The following is a 25,661-nucleotide window of genomic DNA, read 5'->3' as shown; positions in this document are numbered from 1 at the left end:
GTGTATGTGGTCTCACGGTGCTTGCGTGTTAGGGCCTGGGGCCTAGCGTGTATGTGTTTTCACGGTGCTTGCGTGTTAGGGCCTGGGCCTAGCGATTGTGGTTTCACAGAACTTGCGTGTTAGGGCCTAGGCAGGCCTAGCGTGTATGTGGTCTCACGGTGCTTGCGTGTTAGGCCTGGACCTAGCGTGTATGTGGTCTCACGGTGCTTGCGTGTTAGGCCTGGACCTAGCGTGTCTGTGGTCTCACGGTGCTTGCGTGTTAGGCCTGGACCTAGCGTGTCTGTGGTCTCACGGTGCTTGCGTGTTAGGCCTGGACCTAGCGTGTCTGTGGTCTCGCGGTGCTTGCGTGTTAGGCCTGGACCTAGCGTGTCTGTGGTCTCACGGTGCTTGCGTGTTAGGCCTGGACCTAGCGTATCTGTGGTCTCACGGTGCTTGCGTGTTAGGGCCTGGACCTAGCGTGTCTGTGGTCTCACGGTGCTTGCGTGTTAATATTTAACAGACCGCATTAGCACCTAGCGCGCGTCTACAGCGATCATACGCACAACGAAATACACGGGAAGACGACGGCCAGACGAACATAATTACTAGGGCTTTTGGCGAACGCAAGGTAAGTACAGGGAAACATTTGTAATACCTGTTTAGCTTGGTACAAGGAGACGCTATGGTGCTGAATTCAAACCATAATATGCTGGCGAGTTCCGGAAAGTTACCAGCTGCGAGCGGTCGATAATTTTAGCTCAAACGTATCAAAAGATTTAAAGCGAGAAATATCGTCAGGACAATCAAAGTTCTTCGGGTTTGGTACATATCTCATTAGTGTAATGCGATCCCTACACAACTCAAAGGGGATTTCTCGAGTTTTTCGCGGAACATGGACGCATGTTTTCTCGTGTTATTTTTCAAAACAAGGAGGAATAAAAAAATATCTAAATACTAATAATGACGAATTTAAGTGACATTAGATTTTTTATTTATTGTGCTTAAAGGATTTTGGGGGTAAATTGAATAAGAGGTTTGAAGTCGCGCGTTTTGTACTGAATCGTAAGCCCCCTGTCAAAATGACAGGTGTCAAGAATTTGCCTACAACACTACAATGGCTTCTTGGTTTTGATCGTAAGATCGGTAATAATAATATCACAACTTGTTGCATCTTCTTAAGTAACCATTCTAGGTATGAGCTTGATATAAAACGGTGTATAACGTGTCTTACAATAGAATGGATAGCATTTGGACTCGAAATCTATTGAATGTAAAAAAAAATGTAATTGAAATTCATATGCAAATTTGAAACTGTCTGATAAGATAAAGCGGGTTAGCTTTAGTTTCGGTAAAATATTTAGATGTTTTTTTTTGGCTAACATCAGTTCCAATAAAATTCTAAAGTTTTTCGTCAAACAGCAACCTAAATAGCAAAAACGTGTCTGTTTGAGAGCTCATTGAAAAGTTTTTTTTTATCTAAAAGGGAGTTCTCTTGGTATCTACGATTTTAGCATCGGTAGAGAAGTATGTGTCGAGAAACTCGACTTTTACCTAGGCAACTGGCAATTGTTATGACTGGATATCAAAGCTTCCCCTGTGCTGGCTCAACCTGTCACGCAATCTGCATGTGATGCCCGTCACGCAATACGGTTTACGTGTGAGACCCGTGATTGTTATGACTGAATAGATATCTTAGCCGCCACTGTACCGGTTCCACCTGTTGTCTTTTATCCCAATACATATCAGCCCAAGTCTTACGCCAGTACAAGTAATCCGTCTGGGTAAATCACAAGCCTAGCTAAAAAAAAAAACTCAAAAGAATATCGCGATATTTTAGAATTTGCTCACCTTCGAACGGATCCCTTCGCTCTTTCTGGTTTTAATTAGTAGTTTAGTAAACTGATTCTCCACACTTAATTGGGTTATTAAGGACACTATTAAGGACACTGATTTGGGTTCCGGGCGCTACATTCTTTTGGGAACTAATATGATTCTTGACACTAACGTGGGTTCTTAGAGCATTTTATTGGATTCTCTTTAGGCATACTTTTTAAACGTGGAAATATTGGCACTGATTCATTTAAGATTATATGGAAACTCGCCCTGCGATCGTGTACGACCGATTGTGATCATTTGGAAACCAGACTTAAGACTGCGTGTATGTATCCACCCTTTAGCCCTAGTTGACTTCCGCATGGCTTTTTACGCCGTATACTAGGGACGAGTCGATCCTGCTAGCATAATTCCTGGCATAATGGCTCAAAGCTAGAATAACTTCTAGTCTTTTCGCAAAAAAGCAATGCTCAGAATAATTTGCATTTTGCAGACCGAAATGTCAAAACCAACCTCATATATCCCTTAAATGTAAAAGTTATCTCGCTTTTGTATTTCATCCCTTTTTTGTTGTTATTATTCTTATAACAATAATTATTATTATCAATCATAATTATGATGATTAGCAAGATAATGTACTCTGATTACTTACAAGCAAGTGCGATGCTGAAGTCTCGAATTAAAACTTTTTCACTGGGTTGCTGTAATATCGCCTATATTAAGCCCATATTAAAGTTGAGGTTTAATAATCAACTTCTGTTTTTCCCATTTTTTGTCGAGCATAATGTTGGAAAAGTGAGCATAATTTTTAAAAGCGGGCATAATTTGAGCATAGTTTTGATTAAAAGCGAGCAATACTACAAGCATATATGCCAGTTTCAGTAGCATAATCGACATCAGTATCTAAAATGAGTATGGAGAACATTGTTAATGGATTAATCTCAATTAAATTATACAAAAATACATGCCTAAGGGTTAAACGCCGTACTTTTCACGAGCGGTATTCAATGCAAATTTTAAAACAATCATGCTCTTATCGCTTACAAGATGTCTTACAATTTCTAGGTGCTATTGCAAAACAGTTACTAGGTTTCTTGCAGGCTAATGAGATTTTTATCACCATCAGGATATGTGCTCTTCTCTCGTGGATGATACACACCATTCAACTCACAACACTGCCGCCAAAATGATAAGACATCATATTTGATTCGGGGGCTTTGTGGTCACAGAAAGACCGAGAATCGTTAGGAGAGTTTAGAAAACTTAAGATCTTTCTAGTATTCTTGACCCTTAGTAAGTTCCTTGAAGGCGATAAAGCAGTATGATATTGCAGAGAAGCATGCCCTACCACTCGGCCCCGGAATTGTTTAAGAAGGTGATGAAGCACAAGGTTACGCGATTCTGACACCGACTCTTCTCAGAGATAGTGCGTACAAACTAGACACTAGGGGGACCTTATCAGTAATAGTGCGTACACACTAGACACTAAGGGGACCTTATCAGTAATAGTGCGTACACACTAGGGGGACCTTATCAGTAATAGTGCGTACACACTAGACACTAGGGGGACCCCCTCAGTAATAGTGCGTACACACTAGACACTAGGGGTCCCCTTCAGTAATAGTGCGTACACACTAGGGGGACCTTATCAGTTATAGTGCGTACACACTAGACACTAGGGGGACCTCCTCAATAATTGAGCGTACACACTAGGGGGACCTCATCAGTTATAGTGCGTACGCACTAGACACTAGGGGGACCTTATCAGTAATAGTGCGTACACAATAGACACTAGGGGGACCTTATCAGTAATAGTGCGTACACACTAGACACTAGGGGGACCTTATCAGTGATAGTGCGTACACACTAGACACTAGGGGGACCTTATCAGTTATAGTGCGTACACACTAGACACTAGGGGGACCTTATCAGTTATAGTGCGTACACACTAGACACTAGGGGGACCTCCTCAATAATTGAGCGTACACACTAGACACTAGGGGGACCTTATCAGTAATAGTGCGTACACACTAGACACTAGGGGTCCCCCTCAGTAATAGTGCGTACACACTAGGGGGACCTTATCAGTAATAGTGCGTACACACTAGACACTAGGGGTCCCCCTCAGTAATAGTGCGTACACACTAGACACTAGGGGGACCTTATCAGTAATAGTGCGTACACACTAGACACTAGGGGGACCTTATCAGTAATAGTGCGTACACACTAGACACTAGGGGGACCTTATCAGTAATAGTGCGTACACACTAGACACTAGGGGGACCTTATCAGTAATAGTGCGTACACACTAGACACTAGGGGGACCTTATCAGTAATAGTGCGTACACACTAGACACTAGGGGGACCTTATCAGTTATAGTGCGTACACACTAGACACTAGGGGGACCTTATCAGTAATAGTGCGTACACACTAGACACTAGGGGGACCTTATCAGTAATAGTGCGTACACACTAGACACTAGGGGGACCTTATCAGTTATAGTGCGTACACACTAGACACTAGGGGGACCTTATCAGTTATAGTGCGTACACACTAGACACTAGGGGGACCTTATCAGTTATAGTGGGTACACACTAGACACTAGGGGGACCTTATCAGTAATAGTGCGTACACACTAGACACTAGGGGGACCTTATCAGTAATAGTGCGTACACACTAGACACTAGGGGGACCTTATCAGTAATAGTGCGTACACACTAGACACTAGGGGGACCTTATCAGTAATAGTGCGTACACACTAGACACTAGGGGGACCTTATCAGTAATAGTGCGTACACACTAGACACTAGGGGGACCTTATCAGTAATAGTGCGTACACACTAGACACTAGGGGGACCTTATCAGTAATAGTGCGTACACACTAGACACTAGGGGGACCTTATCAGTAATAGTGCGTACACACTAGACACTAGGGGGACCTTATCAGTAATAGTGCGTACACACTAGACACTAGGGGGACCTTATCAGTTATAGTGCGTACACACTAGACACTAGGGGGACCTTATCAGTAATAGTGCGTACACACCAGGTGGACCTTATCAGTTATAGTGCGTACACACTAGACACTAGGGGGACCTTATCAGTAATAGTGCGTACACACTAGACACTAGGGGGACCTGGATCTGGAGTCATGTGCGCTCTGTTGTGCCTTTCACACCACTTGCCCGTTAATGTTGTAAGTCAAGAGGAATAAGTAGCACCCATAGAAAACACTCTATGTAGAGGAAGTTTGTAGCTGGTCATAATGTTGTCTCATGCGTCATTTGGGCGGGTTCTTTCTTAGAGTTGTCTCTAGCATTTGGGCGTGTCCTTCTTCAGGGGTTATACAAATGAGAGCCTTTTTTCTCTTTAAGGACGTCCCCAAAAGTAGAGGCATTTCTTATTTTGAATGCCATATTTATAATTATAATATTTTGCCTCAATTATTCCCGGACTTTCAGCACGATGCGATATAAATCCTTTGGTGGCATTTATCATAGCAAAACCAAGGGCTTTCTCTGTGCCCTGGTGTATACGCAAAATTATTACTCGGGAAGGCTTCACGCTAAAGTATCACCCGAAAAAGCTTCACGCATAAAAGTATCATGCTAGAGGTTTTCACGTAGACATGACGCGGTTCCTTTTGTTACCCACGAACAGACATGTCCTCTTCAGATTTCTGGTAAGAGAAGCCAGATCAGGCACTAGCAAATCTCAAATCTGATGGTGTAAGTTAATCTAGAAATGATAAGTTTAATTCACAGGAATCGACGGAAGTGTAACGTGCCTATGGGACGCTATCATTGGTTGACGAACGAGAAAGTCACTTCCATATCTGACTACTTTGTCAGTGATTATCGCCCTGGGCAAAGCCGCTATTTAAATACTCAAATCGCTCCTCAAATAAAACCCCATAGAAAACGTACCGCAAAACTAGTATTTCTCACACTGACCCATTGTTAAATCCCAGAATATGATTATGTCAATAGATTCTGGCCGCGTCAAAATATTTTTGTAGCAATGAAAAGGGTTTTGAGCCTTTAAAATAAACAATAAAAGGTTGATTTCAGATAAGTGGAAAAGAAATGTCATTCAAAATCCGTCAGTAGCATACGATATGCGAACTCGAAGCCTAAAACAGCTGTTCTGTAATTATTGACATCGCCTCCAATCAAAACGCGCGCAGAACAAAAGCCAGCCTCACATGAAATAGCCGCACTTCGCGCGACTCATTGGCCGCCGGTGCAAAACAGAGTCCACCCTTCAACTTAGCTTCCTCGTCGCAAAATGGTTTGGCTAGCATTGAGCGCAACGTGATTGTAAATAGCCGTGGTTTTCCTCTTAATGATAGGCTCAGCCATCTTGTCTTGTATGGTCGTGAGTGATAGCCTCTGGATTCCGTCGTTGTTTGGATTTCATATGACAAGCTCTAGTGCATCATAACACACTGTTCGGTTTGTTGAACTAAAGAAAGACTTTCAAACAAGCCTACAAGCGACCTTGAAGGCCGTACTCCTCCGAATGGCTTCCGATGGAGATATATTTTTCGGTGGGTGATGTTTTCTATCTAAGTTGTTAGAATGCTTTTAACATAAGTCAACGGTACTTGATCAGGTTGAATCATCGAGAGCATTTGCTCAATTCTAGCTACTGTATAATGAAGCTAAAATGATATTTTTCATCTCGTCTTTGGATCCGCAACAGAAAGGTAAACACGGCATACCAGTAGGTTTGAGTATAACAGCCTTTGTGTGCTCCAACCTACAGCTGAATGATGTTTGATGAATGCTGATTTATGCGACCTTTCTTTTGCGATAATTTGTGGAGATTCTAGCTCCCTTTTTAGAGATTCCATTAACTGTGATCGACTATTCTATGTCAAACCGCCCTGAGTATTCATATATCTCGAATGTTGGTTAAGTAAAATTGTTCTATCGAACGGACAATCTATTCGCCATCCCGTGGTGTTGTTTCACTAATAATTTACTCTTCATTCGTCTGACAGCGCTTCTCGCAGTTTTTATCATACGTTTATATTTATTCCAGTTTTTAATCGTTTTTTTAAATATTCAAATTAATCATGTCTTAGTGGCTCAAAACAGATTCATGATTTCTTTGAAGGTATTTTCATTGAACTAAAATAAATGATTATATAAAACAGACAAGAAAATAGATTGCGTTTTAACCTGGTTGACTGAGACGAATTCGATGAGAGATTTTTTGACAACTCGTGAAAATAGGTTTTTTCCCCGTTAGGGCGAGTCAGGTTACAATTTCCGAACCTTAATCCTACAGCATACAAACATCTTCACCCCCCAGCCTTTTATTAAAATACATCTATGAATAATAAATAAGCGTACGCACTCCACAACTTTTTCACGATACTTTTGTTCAAAGCCATGGCTACCTGATTTAGTAATTCTCTCATTTGAAAAAAAAAAGAAATATTTTCTAGTTTCTCTCAACCTTTTTTTTCTTTGTTTTGAATACTGGTTCCGGTCCCTTGTTGTGTTAGCTTTTAAAGCAACAAAAATTCGCTGTGAGTTTTACCAAACACGGAAAGAAATACTTCAGAATAACTATATAAAACAGCAAATAAATCAGAGCTTTAGTGTGTTCGTTAATTTGTTTATGGGTTGTTTCTTTACATAGTGGGAAAATATGAACTTTTTTTTTATTTTGGTTGTTAGACACTCATGGACTCTTAAGTACTTTGTTTCTATCCGCGAGAATGTTTGATGTGGCCGCAATTGAAAGATGCGTCCCTTAATGAGCTTTTTGATAAAATTACTCGTATTTGCATAAATTGATCAGGAAGTTTATTAGAAATTCAATTTTTACTTAACATGGTAATTAAGCTAATCCTTCATAATCCTGTAAAACTATTAAACAATGAAAAACATATTTTCATTAGAATGCGAGATGTATGAGATAAATTTACAAACATAAGATCAACTGATCGATAAATGTAATACTTTCATACGACATAAACTATTGGATTTGACGATAGTTTACGGGAGAAAGAAAATGTATCGTAAAATCAAGGCATCATTGCAAAGAGGCCCTCGATTTTACGATATAAAGGAAAATCCATTGAAAATATCGTTGTAGCATGGTCGGGTTAATTAACAACTTTAATAAATATAAAAATATTGTAACTGTACTCTGTGTAAGACTGTAATAAACAAGATCTGTCAAGTCATAAAATCGATTAACTGTACTGTACTTGTATGGTGTCTTGAATTTTCTTTTCTTTTTTGTTGATAGAAAGAATCGGTAATATCGTTGTATCGAGAACTCGCGTATGCTGCTGGCAGATTTTTTTTTTCAAATAATGTAATTACATATCGCGTAAATGAACGGATATCGTGCACTGTAGTGGGATATGACAAATGCTATAGAAAGCCCAGTTATGGAATCAATGATCTTCCTACTAAGATATCCGCGGAATTAAGACCTTATCTAGCATGCCGGCTACCACGAGTACTCTCCATTGCATTTTCTCTATTTCGCCCTTTACCTTTAAGCAGGGAAGTTTACACTTACACTTCCCTGCTTTAAGCAAACAGGAATTTGTAAGATATTTGAGGCAGCTCGAATGGTTGTCTTGATTGAAGGTTCGGATTACGAGCCTGATCCGTTTTTTCCCTTCAGATTTTGACAATGGCCTTCACAAGGTTGGATTCTTCCTCCAGGAGACCCTCCAGAAAGAGCAATTGAGCACCGTGGCCGAACTTCACCGGCAGGAATGCATCAGGTACCTAGAGGAGATGTCTAAAACCTTAGAACTCATTAAACAAAATGAGGAGCTCACTATCAAAGACGGCAAACTTATGAACCTGGGCCTGTCTCAATCAAGTCAAACACTGAATGAGACAACTGAAGACTTCGTAGTGACGGACATACCCCGAAGCGGTTCCCTTCCTAACATCCCAAGCACTGGGGAAGGCGATGCCGACACGTGGGGTAGCGGGAAGGCAAAGGTATGTGCACGTGACATTACATGTGTGAGTTGCCACGTGAGAAGTGACGCCACATGTGTGAGTTGCCACTTGACGTCACGTGTGAGCTGCCATGCATCTAAGCTTACATAAAGAAATCAAGAGACCAAATAACTCTAAATCAAATAAACTTTAAACGTTAATGGTTGTATGCTTCTATTAGAGCGGAGCCGTGATGCGTGCATCGGATGTGATTATCCGGTGCGTGTAACGGATCTGATTATCGGTTGCGTGTATCGGGTGCTTGTATCGGTTGCGTCGTGTATCGGTTGCGTGTATCGGGTGCGTCGTGTATCGGGTGTGTCGTGTATCGGGTGTGTCGTGTATCGGGTGCGTCGTGTATCGGGTGCGTCGTGTATCGGTTGCGTGTATCGGGTGCGTCGTGTATCGGGTGCGTCGTGTATCGGGTGCGTCGTGTATCGGTTGCGTGTATCGGGTGCGTCGTGTATCGGTTGCGTGTATCGGCTGCGGGTATCGGGTCTGATTATCGGGTGCGTGTATGGGGTGCGTGTGTCGGCTGCGGGTATCGGGTGTGATTATAGGTTGCTTGTATCGGGTGCGTGTATCGGGTGACTTAGGATTTCGTGATTGTTTCTGACACCCATGCTTGTTGTGTGCTTATTCCAACCTTCACATTGTTCAGTTAAAAGTAAATTCTTAATTCTAAACACACTTAAAAGATATAAAAACAAATCCCCTCAACCCTACGATTACAACCTGATTTTTTTCTGATCTATAACCTGAGTTAATCGTGCATATTCCATTTAAACCTGAAACTATCAGACTCTAAAGGACTTTGAGCCCGACATAAACCTAAGTGCGATGCGCGAGATCGTCATCTATGATCCAATCGAAGAGGAGGAAGAAGAGGAAGACACTGGGGACGAGGAGGGGATGGAGAATGACTTCCTCAACGTGTCCAGCAGCTCGCGCGTGTCACTCAAGCGTAGCCGGAAGCGTGACAGCGCCGTCCTGTTCGACATCTCGCTGGGGGACCTAGAAGGAGCATCTGACATGTCCGGATACCTGACCGAGAAGCACAGCGGCAAGCAATGGTGGTGCGTGCTCATGGACCAGCATTTGTGCCTCTTCCCCAACAGGGACCCGGATGAGCTCGCGTACGATGTCGTCATCATGCCGTGTTGTCAGATCTCTTTGGACGATCGACTCATGCGCACTCCCGTCTTCAGGCTCTCGCAACCGGGCATGGTACCATGGGTAATGGTTGCCAAGGACAACCAGGAGCTTAAAGACTGGGTGAAGGCGTTGACGGTGGCAGCGTCAGGAGGAAAATACACCATGACTCATGAGAGTGCCCCCCTTACTCCTGAAGGCTGGCGCACTGGAACCGGGGGGTGCAGCATGCTTGCAATAAGCGAAGAAGAAGGGACTGAGGAGGCTCACAAGGAAGACGCTACTAATTTGACTTTTGCACCTGTCTTGGAGGAGGTAACTAAACCATAATGTGTTCTTTTTAACTTGAACTAAACCGATCAATGTCACTTGGGTATGAAATACATAATGTAATCTCAATCATGACGTAAATTATACTTAAAAGCCAGAAAAAGTTGTCTTCCATCAATCCTAAATCACACGTATATTATTGGAAATTAAACGTTGCATAGTTAATCGCATAATGTGGTTTTAAACTTTCCTGAGGCCTTGGGATTCTTAGACACTTTGAACTCATATTAGCAGCTGAAGGTGTAACTTGAACTTAAAACTGAATAAATCTGAATTAATATAAGCTTAAACTGTTAAAAAGTAGCAATATATAATCGATTTTGAGATAAAAAACTGTTATGTTTTGAAACAGGACGAAGAGAAGGATGAAGGAGAGCTAGACAACAAATATGGTGATGAGAAAATCAAAGAAACAGAGGAACAGGATAACAAAGGAGTTGACAAACCACCACCAACTCTAAACCTTACGACATCCTCAGAAAGTCATGAGAAATTCGGAGAGGATATGTACGAAGCAATCGAGAGCGAGGAACTTGAAGATGATGGGTTTGCCACGGACGAGTTCGAGAGCGAATCTTCGGACAACGACAGCCAGACGTCTAGTTCCAAGACTTCGCTGAGGACGCAACGCAAGACGAAAAAGAAGTCCCATCTATTGAAGTGGTTAAAGAAGAAGACGAAGGCCAAGAATCAGTTGTTCTCGAGTCCACAGGATGGAGTAGCGCTAGCAGGGTATGTACATCAACTTGATGGGAATGCTCTCAGCAAGCGGTGGTGTGTGATACGTGAAGGGAAGTTGTACTGCTATAAGAACATTAAGGACGAGGCCACCGAGCTCACTCTGGAGCTGGACGGTGCAGACATACGCGCGAGGGAGGAGGACAAGAATAAGTTTATCATTCGAGTGATCAAAGACAACGAGCGCTTGATAGCCCTCGCCGCAAAGAACACTCGTGACATGGAGAAGTGGAGAACAGCGCTACGTATCGAGTCTGGGTTTATCAAGTTGACAATGCCTGGAGATACCAGTTCGGGAATTTACGACGACGATGACGCGGATTACGTGACACCCTTGGCGCCTGTGGGACTTCAGAGAGTTAGCAACGGTCACGCAAGGACTATCACAGGGACAGAGGAAGTAGAAACCGTTGGCGACAAGGAGGACCTTTATGAGGAGGCATCTTACTTAGAAATCATTTACACGAAGAAAGAAACAACAGAACAATCTATTGATGATCAAGGAAGTTTTGGCCAACTTCCGAGTATTCCCTCAGACCCCATCTCTCCAGAGATGGAATCGTTAGGACCTCTCCCAGATATACCTCAAGAGCATTTGCATTCCCGAAGGTCGCCGATTCCACCGCAGGTTGATGTTAACGAGAACGAGAGCGACAGCGAAGAGTTCGAAGAAATTTATGAAGAGGTGCCAGAACAACTACATAGTACGGTGTCACCGGAGAAATCCAAGATGGAAGATGTTGAGAGCCAGGAGAAAGGTAAATATTATAATATCTTACGGTAGTAAAAACGTTCTGCTCCAACCGGAACCGCAAAAATTTGATAGGTTTTGAAGCGATAAATATTTCAAATTCGTTGTTTGCACGCGCGCACTATAATAACCCCATTTCTTCAAAAGAGCGCGCGCGCTGTTTTTGAATTTTATTTTTCAATTCAAACGAGCGCGCGCTGTGTTTGATTTCTCAAGTACAATTTTTGCTTGTTTTTGTAGAGAATGGACTCCAAACACTTTCCAGTATATTCCTTATAGCTCTTTAACACTCTTTTGTACTTTAAAGTTGTCGTAGTTTGTCGTACGTACGGCTTTACTTTTAGCATGTTATCTTCCGGCGATTTACAGACGTCCGCACTCAATGAGGTCTAGTTGTGAATGACGACGACTTGCGCGAGAGCTTGCGAAAAGGAGGGCGGAGCTATCTCTTTTATAGCGCGCGTTCGAGTTTTAACAATACCCAGAAAAAATAAAGTTATTTTTATTATTAGGCCCTTTTCCGTAGCCTTCACGAGGTCTGCTGTTTTTAATTATAAGTGTACTGCCTTAGTCTCAGGTCACGTGCCCTCTGGAATTGAGAGCGGAGCTATACAGGACGAAGCGTTCACCGCGACGTCATGCAAAGACAAAAATAGCCTGCCTCATTTGGCCCGGCTCAACAATCGGGATGGTGCGTGGTGCGCGCTTGAGTGTGACCGGAACCAATACCTCCAGGTAGACCTAGGTGAGTATGGCACTTGCTAGCCCAAACCTCATAACAAGGGAGGGGAAGTTTGGCGCTAGCTAGCCCAAGCCTAATAACAAGGGGGAGAATGGCACTAGCTAGCCCAAGCCTCATAACAAGGGGGGGGAGAGAATGGAAGTAGCTAGCCTAAGCCTCGTAACAAGGGGGAGAATGGCGCTAGCTAGCCCAAGCCTCATATCAAGGGGGGGAGTATGGCGCTAGTTAGCCCAAGCCTCATAACAAGGGGGGGGGGGGGGAGAGAATGGAACTAGCTAGCCCAAGCCTCATAACAAGGGAGCGGGGGAGAATGGCACTAGCTAGCCCAAGCCTCATAACAAGGGGGGGAGAATGGCACTAGCTAGCCCAAGCCTGATAACAAGGGGGGAGAATGGCACTAGCTAGCCCAAGCCTCATAACAAGGGGGGGGGGGGGAGAGAATGGAAGTAGCTAGCCCAAGCCTCGTAACAAGGGGGGGAGTATGGCGCTAGCTAGCCCAAGCCTGATAACAAGGGGGGAGAATGGCACTAGCTAGCCCAAGCCTCATAACAAGGGGGAGAGAATGGAAGTAGCTAGCCCAAGCCTGATAACAAGGGGGGGAGAATGGAACTAGCTAGCCCAAGCCTCATAACAAGGGGGGGGCGGGAGAATGGAACTAGCTAGCCCAAGCCTCATAACAAGGGGGGAGTATGGCACTAGCTAGCCCAAGCCTCATAACAAGAGGGGAGTATGGCGCTAGCTAGCCCAAGCCTGATAACAAAGGGGGGGGGGGGAGAATGGCGCTAGCTTGCCCAAGCCTCATAACAAGGGGGGAGTATGGCACTAGCTAGCCCAAGCCTCATAACAATTGGGGGAGAATGGCGCTAGCTTGCCCAAGCCTCATAACAAGGGGGGGAGGGAGTATGGCGCTAGCTTGCCCAAGCCTGATAACAAGGAGGGGGGGGGGGGGAGAATGGGACTAGCTAGCCCAAGACTCATAACAATAGGGGGGGGAGTGGGAGAGGTAGGTCAATGGGTCACAGCACAAAAAGCCACTATTTACGCTAAATCTATAGCTTACGTAAAGGTAAATTATCGGCTATTTATGCTACGTCTAGAGGTTACGTAAATATTTACTCTACCCCTCAAGGTTACGTAAAGGTATATTAACCCATTGACTCCTGGCTATTTTTGAGCTGAATTTACAAAAAAACAGACTGAAAACAGATACCTCCCCCCCTATTCTCAGTTGTATACAGCTCGTCAAAGTCAAACACAGCTGCACCTAGTCAGCGGTATCCAAGGTTTCCAACAGTGCTTTGCGGTCCCCACTTTTAATCCCTCGTCGTTGGGCTGAAGCGAGCACAAATTGATGGTACACAAAATACAGCTATGAGCATATTAGGAGAGTGTCTCAGGACATCATGAAGTCTATTGGGGCATAATTGAGTGCTTTGCTTATGGACATTTGCAAGCAAAGGTGGATTCATGATTTTTTCTTGTTTGGCTTTGACTGGATGAGAAAATAATTTTCTAATGAATCACCACAGCTCTCCTACATGATGTCTTTTCTGAAACCAAATTGATTCCAAAATTGTTTACACTGCTATTCTGGGTCTGTATGACCTGGAATTGATCCTGTTTAGCTTCGGGGTGAAAAGACTTATAAAAAACCATCTGACTTTGGGGAGAGGGTTGTTGACTGGCCATCCCCTCGTGAATTTTTCCCTGGATCTCCCAGAATGCTTTGCAATCCATAAAGGCATCTTCGTGGTTTTACAAGCCTTCATGGGGTGGACATTGTGTTTCGAGGCCATGGAAATGAACCTGGATGATCAGAATAAAGGTATCTATTTGTGTCTTGAGCTGTGTTTGCTGATCTCTCTTCCTTGTGTGTTATTTTGAGCGTTTTATTGAGAGGGGTGATTCTGCTTTTCTTTCCTTGTTCGATTTGAAATTTGTCAAAGAACCTGTGCTATTATTTGGCTTGAGAGTAGTTGCCAACACCTTGGTTGGATGCATATCTTCAAGACCATTTATCCCTTAGACTGATGCCTGAGTATCTTCATCTTGTTGTGTTTATTTTGCATTTATGAATTTTTTGGGTTGTGGGTACTTCTCAAAGCCTGTACAGGCCGGTTGAGGGGTCAATGTGTTAAGGACTATTTACGCTACGTCTATAGCTTACGTAAATGTATATTATCGTCCATTTATGCTACGTCTAGAGGTCACGTAAATATTTACGCTACCCTTTAAGGTTACGTTAAGGTATATTAAGGACTATTTACGCTACGTCTAAAGCTTAGGTAAAGGTTTATTAATGACTATTTACGCTACGTCTATAGCTTACGTAAAGGTATATTAACGACTAGTTACGCTACGTCTAAATGTTACTTTGGAAGCCATTTAAGTAAAGGCCAATGAAAGAACAGTTCAAGGCTCTCTTGCATCATTGATATAGCGCTCTTCCTCATAAAACATCACGTCCTTTAAATGACTTCACTTATTGATCACATACCGATATGCTGATGTAGTGCTCGCCCTAACAGCCCACGCTCCCTCGCAACACGAAAGCATCTCACAAATTCTTCGCAACATTAAAGTCATGTTATGATTTACACGCCATGTTATGATTGGCAGGCCATGTCATAATTGACAGGACATTTTATTGATTGACAGCATTTAGATAAAACCCATCAAACTATGTCCTTTTTTAATACAGGCGAGGTTACCAAAGTATGTGGCGTGGCTACTCAGGGTAGGCCATCGTTCAGGGAGGAAGGAGGCTGGTTCGTGAAAACGTTCACACTCTCATACAGTAAGGATAAAGAGACTTGGAAGAGTTATAAAGAGTACGGTATAGCAAAGGTACGATCCTAATTTATTCATGCCATGAATGTGTCCTTCTTTTATGTAACTAACCAATCCTCAGTAGGCTAGTTTGTGGCACTTGATACCTACGGCCAATACGTTTTCTCGATCTATCTTCCCGTCTGCCCGCCCCTCTGTGTGTCCCCCTGTGTGTTCTTTCTGTCTGTCTGCATGTCCGCCAGACTGTCTGTCCGCCCCTTAATGTACCGTACATTACGATGATTGTAACCACCATCAATGATGTTGATACTTGGGGGCTTAGTGTAGTTGTCGATGACGATATGATGTTCAATGATGTTGATACTTGGGGGGCCGAGTTCAGGTAGATGACGATATGATGTATTGCAGGCATTCCAGGGTAACACCGATCCTGAGGGTGTAGTGAAAAATATGTTTAAAGTTGCTGTCAATGCGCGATATATCCGCATTCGACCACAAACCTGGCACAACCATATCGCCCTGAGAATGGAGATCTACAAAGGAGAGACAGGTATGTATGACAGTATGGCTAGCCACTATCCACAACCGGCCCTCACAACACTACCCTATCACTACCCTATTAACACTACGCCTATCTCCTTCAACTCAAAAGAGGCCCGCCTTGCGAGTGGAGATCAACAAGGGAGAGACGGGTACTGTGTGTATGTTTAATAATGAATTCAACTACTGTATTTCCCCAAGCAGTGCTCTAGAATAAAGAAACATATAACAAAGAAATTGTCCTCTTTACATCTATATCCAGGCCTCTTTTTGTTTAAAACCCTAATAATTGCTTTGTCATACAATGTGGAAATTCAGCTCCGTTTTCCAAAAGTCTGGTCGCATGAAAACATCGCTTTATAGTATTGCCTCCAGTCAACTTGGAGCATTCCCATCACTCTTTGGACGGAGGGTTTATCGTTGCTACCGTGGCCACTAAGTTAGAGCGATTCTCAATACATCGCGGCACTTTGTCTTGACATTCTAACGGTGAATGTTATAGCGATTCTCAATACATTGCGACCCTTTGTCTTGACATTCTAACGGTGAATGTTATAGCGATTCTCAATACATCGCGACCCTTTGTCTTGACATTCTAACGGTGAATGTTATAGCGATTCTCAATACATCGCGGCCCTTTGTCTTGACATTCTAACGGTGAATGTTATAGCGATTCTCAATACATCGCGACCCTTTATCTTGACATTCTAACGGTGAATTTGGTTAGTTCGTGGACGTCAATCATCCGCGTTTCCATAACGATCAAGGCAGACTTCATTTGTTTCGTGTATCGAAATTTGTAGCCGACTTTACTCGGGGCCCGAGAGCCACAACACGCTTCGATTCTCAATCTCATAAACAAATAAAGTCGACTGCGAAACTACGATCGTTATGGAAACGCGGATGATGACGTCCACGAACTAACCAAAAGCACTGTTAGAATGTCAAGGAGAATCACTATAACGTTGATAAAAGTGGCCTCAGCACGCGAGATCTACTGTTTTGTTGAGCAGGAACTCCATAACTAGAATGATTCTGCCGTGTTCTGATGTACACTGGGGTTTATTCCACGCTGGTTGGTTGATGACGTTGATGTCAATCATATAGCACGTTTCTCACATCCTCATTGGCCTACTTCACAAAACTGTCGAAGAGGCCACGGTAGCCCCCGTCATATCAGATAGCACGTTTCTCATATCCTCATTGGCCTACTTCACAAAACTGTCGAAATGGCCACGCTAGCCCGCGGCGTACTGTAAATGTTCATTTTAAACCAATCAAGCAAAGGATTCTTGCCAACTCCAAACTCATGAAGTCAGGACGCGTTTCACGTCGTCTTATTAAGGTTCTTGATTGTAATCCCAGGGTTGTATGTCGTAGTCGTCGTCGGCCGTTTAGCTTCCCTGATAGCTCGTTTTTGGTTTTTTGGGTTGGCTTGGAGCTCGCAATAGCGAGTGTTCGTAACAATGCAGGGCGCCAGCAAAGCGAGAGAGTTGAAGAAATTGCTTTATAAACCCCTTATCTTAGCGACATTTGTCTTTGTGGTATAACCGCATTGGTAACGTCCCAATATGCGTCGATTTCATTATCGCCAGCTGTGACCTCGGCCTGGGATACTAATGATTTGATTAACTGTAGTCTGCCGGCTTAACCTCCAATCCATTTCTCAGGTTCTAAATTGACCGCTGGGATCCACAGAATTGCCGACTCCATCACTAAAGCAGGCAAAAATATGATGCGTCCCTCCTCACCGAACTCCCAAGCCCCGACCACTACATCTCCTACTTCTCCAACGCCTCTCTTGCCGCCTTCTGCTCCGCCAATTCAACCAGTGGCGTGTCCAACGTCTCCAACGATTGCTTCGCCTACTAAGCTAAAGAGGGAGCTTCCACATCCACCCGCGTCCCCGCGCAAGGGCAGAGCCGTGAGTTTCGACGAGTCCAAATCTGCCATCCAGAAACCACCACTCGCGAGAAAAGTATCGTTTGACGAGAAAGTCAAGGTAAGTGTCCCCATAACCAAAGTCATGTATTTTGGACACTTTGATAATACTATCTAGGATTAATTGATATTATGTACAAGCGTTTCAGTATATGTTTATTTTATAGAGTCTAATGTATCTTATCGATTTTAAGCATAGTAAGCAAAGCATACTATGATAGTAAGATAGTAAGCAAAGCAGATGTGAACGGTAACTCATAAAATTTATTGTCCTTTGACATTTCTCATTGATCATTTGATAAAGAATAAAATAAAAAATAGAATTAATGTTCAAAGGGTACTATTTCCGTACTAGCTATCTGTTATGTGCGTATTGAATTTCATTAAACAAGAGAATAACGTAATTTGGAAGGGCATATTTCAATGTTTGCACTAATGAGATGCGTGGCACATGGCGCCTGTCATTTATTATTTATAGGCGCAATGGTTTAGCTTAGTGATACTTTGTCAAGAGCCTCTTTCTTTCAAGAGCTTCTTCGTAAAACAATGCTTTTCTCATAATAGCATTTTAAAAGTTTACCTTTGGGTGGTTGGATGCAGCTGGTGGTGTACTGGGAATAGGAGTACCCATCTTTTGATGGGGGAGGGGTTGTATAGAGCATGTACTAGGAATAGGAGCAATCATCTATGAGGTCAGGGTCGTTGGAGGGAGGGAGGTTGGATGGAGAGTCCTGGGAATAGGAGTAATCTTGTAAGAAGATAAAATAGGTGGAATACTATGAGCTGCTGCAATTTATTTGATACTTGACTCAGTCATTTTGGTTTTAGGTAATCAACGAGCTTTTGCCTCCGTTATTAAAACCGGAAGTACTAGTCACGGAGACGGACGAAGGGCTGCCTCCCTCCCCGGACAAAGAGCACAAACCAGAAATGGCGAAACCGGAAAAGAAGGTAAACAAAACACCAAATGTAGCCTAGCAAATTACATGAATTTAGTGAAATACTCTCATTTTAGGCAATAACGAGTGTGTAAACAATAAAAATTACTCGAGATCTCAACTGTTTTTTCTATTGCGAACATTAATAGCGCTATGGTAAAGGTTGTTTAAATCATATTGAAAATAAGGGCTATAAATTCGTCAAAAAGCATTAAGATTACAACAACAAATACTGATCAAATAATTCATATTTAATTTTGTTGGTTTGTTCTATATGATATCATTTTTCATTTGTTTGCTCCTTTGCATGATATTTTTGTTTTTTTGCTCGATATGATATAATTGTTTGATTGTTTGCGTGATATAACAATTTGTTTGTTAGGCGAGTGAGGAAAGTGAGCCCGTCACGAATGGCGAAGTGGTCCATCAACCGACAAGTAAAGACGTGCGGAGTCTACCAACTCGCGCACTTAAGCAAACCTGGATCAAATCCAGCGACACATACTCCGAGAAACAACCGATCTTTGGCAACGTGATAGGAGATCCAGTAATAGGTACCACAAATTATGATGATGATAGTGGTGATGATGATAGTGATGATGAAAGTGGTGATGATGATGATGGTGATGATGATAGTGGTGATGATGATGATGATGATGATGACGATCCATGGCAATGAAATATATGTGATTGTCAACAAAGCGTCCTATGAGTATGATGATTTCGAACAATAAGTCGCTTGTATTTCACAGACCAAGATAAAGAGCGCGAGATGCTGCGAAAGAAAGAAGAGGAATTCCTCCAGATGGCGAAAGAGCTCAAGAAGGAAGGCTCAGCTGCAGTGAGGGGCAAGCGCGGCTCCATCGTAGCGAAAAATAGGATCACTTTCGAGAACAGGAACGATGGAAACCAGAACAGGTTTCTGGCAAAAAGCCAGGAGCTTCTAAAAGAGAAAAATGATCTTGTTAAAGCCATGGAATATCAAAAACGCCGCGTTAACGTCGCCAAAGACCGCAAGATCTTCTTTAGTCTGACCACGAACTGTAACACTGCCGCCGCTGACGCCGAGACGGAGTTCCACGAGTCTCAATTGGAACTTGCGCGCGCTAAAAAGCGGATAGCAGAGATCGACGAGGAACTCAAGACTATAAAGCTTCTCGACCTGAAAAACCAGACCGTTGTTTTGCCAATGCAGTACAGTCCCAGGACGACAAGAAAGGCCGCGGTACAAGCCGACGGCGAGGAGCATGGAGCAAGTAATACTTCGGAGTCGAGAGTAATGAGCCCGCGACTCCAAAAGGGGAGTGTGCTGTCGCAGATAAAGGTATTTTTGATTTATCATTTTGTTATCATGTTACCACGTTACCAACATTGGTGCAAACGCAGTTTCCTTGCCATGTACTCGGGTTTTCTTGCCTTGTACTCGGGTTTTCTTGCCATATACTCGGGTTTTCTTGCCTTGTACTCGGGTTTTCTTGCCTTGTACAAGGGTTTTCTTGCCATATACTCGGGTTTTCTTGCCTTGTACTCGGGTTTTCTTGCCTTGTACTCGGGTTTTCTTGCCATATACTCGGGTTTTCTTGCCTTGTACTCGGGTTTTCTTGCCATATACTCGGGTTTTCTTGCCTTGTACTCGGGTTTTCTTGCCATATACTCGGGTTTTCTTGCCTTGTACTCGGGTTTTCTTGCCATATACTCGGGTTTTCTTGCCATATACTCGGGTTTTCTTGCCATATACTCGGGTTTTCTTGCCTTGTACTCGGGTTTTCTTGCCATATACTCGGGTTTTCTTGCCATATACTCGGGTTTTCTTGCCTTGTACTCGGGTTTCCTTGCCTCGTACTCGGGTTTCCTTGCCTTGTACAAGTGTTTCCTTGCCTTGTATTCGAGGATATTGGTAGAATTGTATAATATTTAAAGGCCCCTCTTGTTGTTAAAAAGAGTGATTTCTTTATTTTGCCTGTTTGAGGTAAGGCTTCGTGATTTAGTTGTAGGGGCATACAGGATGGATTTAAAAGCCATATTGAGCTGTGTTTCAAGGTTACATGCTTGCGGATTGATTAGTTCTTGTCGATTCAAGTAATCTGCAAAGATAAAGTAACAGTGACGTGTCAATAATACATTCTGTTTCACAGGCATTTGAACAGCTCGGCGGGAAAAAGTAATTGAAGTGAAGCGGTGTCTGGTTATAACAATGTTCCAGGCAACCAAGCAAGGGGCAGCATGCAGCGACAGTCGACCTGTAGTCGGCCGGTACTCAGAGACCGAGAAAAGGCAGCTTTTATAGAAAGAAAGTTCGGCCGGTACTTGGATACCCGAGAAAATGCCGCGTTTATAGCGGGAGTCGAAGGGTACACGGATACCCGAAAATAATTTGATTCTGTAGTTTGAGAATACAAACAAGGGGAAACAGGATAAAGTCAGGCATACATCTAGTACTAATAATAAAACTACAACAACAATAAAATAGTCTTTGTGTAAATAACAGCGAATTTGATTTTCGCACGAACTCATTAGCTATCAAATGTCATTCCCCAAATAATTCCAAATCTGACATATGCAGTGTAAACGTCGCCAAGAGAAATAATAAAAACAACAACAAGTTTACAGTTTCGTTGGTTAATATTTGGTGTCAGTGGTTTACTGCTTACTTAGCATGCGTGGGAGTTATCATAGCATGCGTGGGAGTCGTCATACCATGCGTGAGAGTCACCATAGCATGCGTGAGATTCGTCAAAGCATGCGTGGGAGTTATCATAACATGCGTAAGAGTCATCATAGCATGCGTGGGAGGCGTCATAGCATGCGTGGGAATCACCATAGCATGCGTGGGAGTCGTCGAAGCATGCGTGGTAGTCGTCAAAGCATGCGTGTGAGTCACCATAGCATGCGTGGGAGTCGTCAAAGCATGCGTGGGAGTCGTCAAAGCCTGCGTGGGAGTCGTCAAAGCATGCGTGGGAGTCGTCATAGCATGCGTTGGAGTCGTCAAAGCATGCGTGGGAGTCATCAAAGCGTGCGTGGGAGTCATCATAGAATGCGTGGGAGTCATCATAGCATGCGTGGGAGTCACCAAAGCATGCGTGGGAGTCGTCAAAGCATGCGTGGGAGTCGTCAAAGCATGCGTGGGAGTCGTCAAAGCATGCGTGGGAGTCGTCAAAGCATGCGTGGGAGTCGTCAAAGCATGCGTGGGAGTCGTCAAAGCATGCGTGGGAGTCGTCATAGCATGCGTGGGAGTCGTCATAGCATGCGTGGGAGTCGTCATAGCATGCGTGGGAGTCGTCATAGCATGCGTGGGAGTCGTCAAAGCATGCGTGGGACTCATCATAACATGCGTGGGAGTCATCATAGCATGCGTGTGAGTCACCATAGCATGCGTGGGAGTCATCATAGCATGCGTGTGAGTCATCATAGCATTCGTGGGAGTCACAATAGCATGCGTGGGAGTCATCATAGCTCCATTTCACCTCTTCCTTTCAAGAAAGGTAATAACCGGTAAACACGGTAACCGATCCGATTTGTTTGCGTTGATACTATAAATTCGTGGAAGTAGAAAAGCCAACACTATTGCCCATCTATATTTGGATTGGGAGGGTGAAAAGTATGGGGATGGATATTGATGTGTCCGTCTACGCCTACATGCATGAAGGGAGAAGGGAACAGTGGTAGTAGAGAGGGGTCATTATAGGGAGAGGAGGGTCTTGGGGGAAGTCTGTGCCTACAAACAGGCAAACCCTACCAATGGACACACCAAACCAATGGACACACCCAACCAACGGAAACACGCAACCAATGGACACACCCTACCAATGGACACACCCAACCTACAGGCACACCCTACCAATGGATACACCCTACATGAAAACACCAAACCAATGAACACACCAAACCAATGGAAACACCAAACCAATGGACACACCCTACCAATGGATACATTCTTCAAGTGGACACACCTTACCCTACACAAATGGATACACCCTACCAACAGGCACACCCTACCAATGGACACACCATACCAATGGACACGCCCTAACAATGAACACACCCTACAAACAGGCACACCCTGTCAATAAACACATCCTACCAATGGACACACCCTAGCAATGGACGAGGAGGAAGAAGAAAAAGAGGAAGAAGAAGAAGAGGCAGAGGAAGAGGAAGAGGGAAAGGGGACAAGGAAGAGGAGGAGGAAGAGGAGGAAGGGGAGGAGGGGGAGGAGGAAGGGGAGGAAGAGGAGGAGGAGGATTAGGAGGAAGAGGAATCACCAACACTCTTATGGCTAGTAAACAATCTGTCGCTTTTCCGGTTTCCGCAGCGGATGGGACTGATGTTAGCGCGAATGTTTTAGAAACGCGGATAATATTAAAAAAATAGAATTTTTTCTTCAATTTGTTGTTCTCGTGTAAAAAAATTAAAAAAATTTCTTGAGTTAACTCTGCCTTGCATGTGACAGTACTTATTGTGATTTCATAATAGGTATCCGCTTACATGTCATATAACCTTGATGCAGCGTGTCCAACACTGTAGGCAGATACAACTAGACGCTATACTGTAAACATCAACCACATCAAGATATTCTCCTTCGATAATAAATCTTAAAAGTATTTTATTTTTTTCCTGAATTGTTCAAGTATGTCTTTTCAGGACGCACTAGAATCTACGAGGGCGTCCGTAGATAGGATGAACCGTGCCGCGAACAGCGTCATTTGGAACTTAGAGCCGCTGTTCACCTTCTTTATATACAAAAAAAATAAATCACAGTTGGATGTTTTTTATGACTCCATATCGCTGATGGTCTTTAGACCTTTAGGACTAAAAGCTGTTCTACCCTATGTCATCAAATTTGGGGGACGTCAAAATTTCACGAAGTTGTCGGTATATCGTGACTATTTCCGCTATAAGACCAGGTCACATTATTTTCGCGATTTTACAGTTTTGGAACAATTAAATCAGGCAAAACACGCTTTAATCATCAAAACTGTAACAAAAACATGCGTGGCCTAAGTATAGTTCCACAAAAATCTATTAATACAGTTCACAATTGTCCAACTCAACCGCGGTAAATAAATAAACCGCGGTGAATAAATAGACATGGTGCTTCCATAAACCTTGTTTGTAAACGGTTAATATTTCACCTAAAGGCTTTTTGTGTACTCACCCACGTTCTGCTTCTTATTCTAGCGTTATTCATCCAGCCTGGTAAGTGTATGTTTAATATGAAATGCTTTTTTTTCCAAGGCAGAGTATTTGACTATGAAAAAGTTTAAGTTAGTTGGTAGCTCTCGTCAGCTCGCGTGAAAGACAGTGAAATTTGTCATTCGAACTGTCTCCAACGGTCATCTCCTCGAGCAAGTGTTTAAATCAGTCGTTTGTTTGCGCGTGCACAGTGAAATTCGTCATTCGAACTGTCTCCAACGGTAATCTCCTCGCGCAAGTGTTTAAATCAGTCGTTTGTTTGCGCGTGCAATTCTCTAGTGCACTTTTTTACATATATCATGGCATCTGGCAAGATCTTCTCAATACTGTTCTTGGGATTAGTACTAGATTTGCACCCACCTGTCTTCTATGCTACAATGGATTTATTACAACGCCCAACATACTTGATTAGGCCTACTCGCAGGCCTACTCAACGTCCTGAAATTGTAACCTCCACTACCATCGCTCGTGCTTGATTAACTGTATTCCAGCATACCTCCGTGGCTCTCATGTTAGTACTTCTCGCTAATGATGTGCTAATGATGTTCTTCGGAAGCCAGCATGTCACCCTCTAAGGGATTCCGCTTTGCGTGTGTTGATGCGAGGTCTGCCAAGAACAAGACATCTATAATAGTCGATCATGTTATTGAGAGGAATTATGACTTGTGTGCTGTGACAGAAACGTGGATCAAGGACTTGGACACTGTTAGCATCGCGTCTCTCAGCCCCACGGGCTATACATTTAAAACAAGAAGACCTACGGATAGATCAGGTGGTGGTTCTGATATCATTCACAGAGACCCGGTCCAGGTCAATTTTCTGGGTGGGAGAGAGCTTACTTCGTTTGAATACTCTGAATGGAGTGTGAACGTTCATAAGAAATCTATTCGAATTGTGGTTATTTATATCGTCCTCCCTATTCGGAAGGTCACCCGGTCACTCCCAGTGTTTTCTATGACGAATTTCCCAACTATTTAGAGAATATTGTGATGTGTCAAGAGATTTTGTTAATAACTGGGGATTTCAAATTCCACCTGGACTGTCCATCGGACAACGATACACGAAGATTTTCTGAACTCCTTGACACTTTTGGTCTCAACCAGCATGTAAACTTTCTAACTCATTTATCCGGGCACACACTAGACCCTGTTATCACCAGATCGACTAAAGACATCAAGATTCAAAACTTGAAACCTCCCCTGCTACTGTCCGATCATCTATTCATTGAATGTGCTTTGGATATTCTGCGTCCGGAACTAACCAAGAAGACAATCCAGTTCCGCAAACTTAACTTAATTTTCTAAAGCCCCTCTAGTGACTGCTCCTTCCGCTGACATTGATGATTTAGCAGCTTGCTACGATAACTCACTTACTAAGATACTGGATGCACACGCATCTCTGAGGGAAAAGACCAGCATCGTGAGACCTACTGTTTCGTTGTTTGATGAATCGCTTAAAGCACTTACATCTAAAAAAAGAAAACTCGAAAGAGCAATGCGGAAGTCGGGACTTGATTCAGGCAGAAAAGAGTATCGTCGTGTATGCAACAAGTACTGTACTCGTCTCTTTGAGGCAAGATCTTCATATAATTATGATATGTCATCTAATTAAGGAGTGTGCTGGTGATTCTAAGAAACTGTTTGCGGTTGTGTCTTCATTGGTCAAGGAAAAACAGACCAACCCATTACCACCTCATGAGGATTCCTCGCGTCTGGCAAACGACTTTGGTGAGTTCTTTTACAAGAAGATC

The 25,661-nt window shown here is 43.3% G+C and overlaps 2 protein-coding genes across 4 annotated transcripts; one reads left to right on the top strand and one right to left on the bottom strand.

Moving 5' to 3' along the window:
- The first annotated feature begins 475 nt into the window (after positions 1–475).
- Positions 476–21,325, top strand: LOC5506548. Of its 3 annotated transcripts, none has more exons than XM_032374964.2 (12): positions 476–607; positions 8,468–8,796; positions 9,598–10,263; positions 10,631–11,774; positions 12,339–12,512; positions 15,211–15,356; positions 15,708–15,849; positions 17,510–17,841; positions 18,609–18,731; positions 19,101–19,272; positions 19,471–20,042; positions 20,854–21,325. In XM_032374964.2, exons 2-12 carry the CDS (start codon positions 8,584–8,586, stop codon positions 20,881–20,883), a joined length of 3,714 nt encoding a protein of 1,237 aa, XP_032230855.2. In that variant the 5' UTR covers positions 476–607; positions 8,468–8,583; the 3' UTR covers positions 20,884–21,325. The 3 variants fall into 3 exon arrangements, with proteins under 3 accessions (XP_032230855.2, XP_032230854.2, XP_001627260.3); XM_032374963.2 differs by lacking the exon at positions 476–607 and adding an exon at positions 6,002–6,362; XM_001627210.3 differs by lacking the exons at positions 476–607; positions 9,598–10,263 and adding an exon at positions 6,005–6,362.
- LOC116614207 (DNA-directed RNA polymerase subunit beta'') lies at positions 20,065–24,078 on the bottom strand. Its single transcript, XM_032374965.2, has 2 exons — positions 23,874–24,078; positions 20,065–20,802 (listed from the first exon to the last, which is right to left on the bottom strand). Exon 2 carries the CDS (start codon positions 20,513–20,515, stop codon positions 20,081–20,083), a length of 435 nt encoding a protein of 144 aa, XP_032230856.1. The 5' UTR covers positions 20,516–20,802; positions 23,874–24,078; the 3' UTR covers positions 20,065–20,080.
- Between the last annotated feature and the right edge of the window lie 1,583 nt (positions 24,079–25,661).

The sequence above is a fragment of the Nematostella vectensis genome, chromosome 3, assembly GCF_932526225.1.
Source record: "Nematostella vectensis chromosome 3, jaNemVect1.1, whole genome shotgun sequence".
Taxonomy (NCBI): domain Eukaryota; kingdom Metazoa; phylum Cnidaria; class Anthozoa; order Actiniaria; family Edwardsiidae; genus Nematostella; species Nematostella vectensis.
The sequence above is the reverse complement of the archived record's forward strand: the minus strand, read 5'-3'. Positions and strand labels throughout refer to the sequence as shown.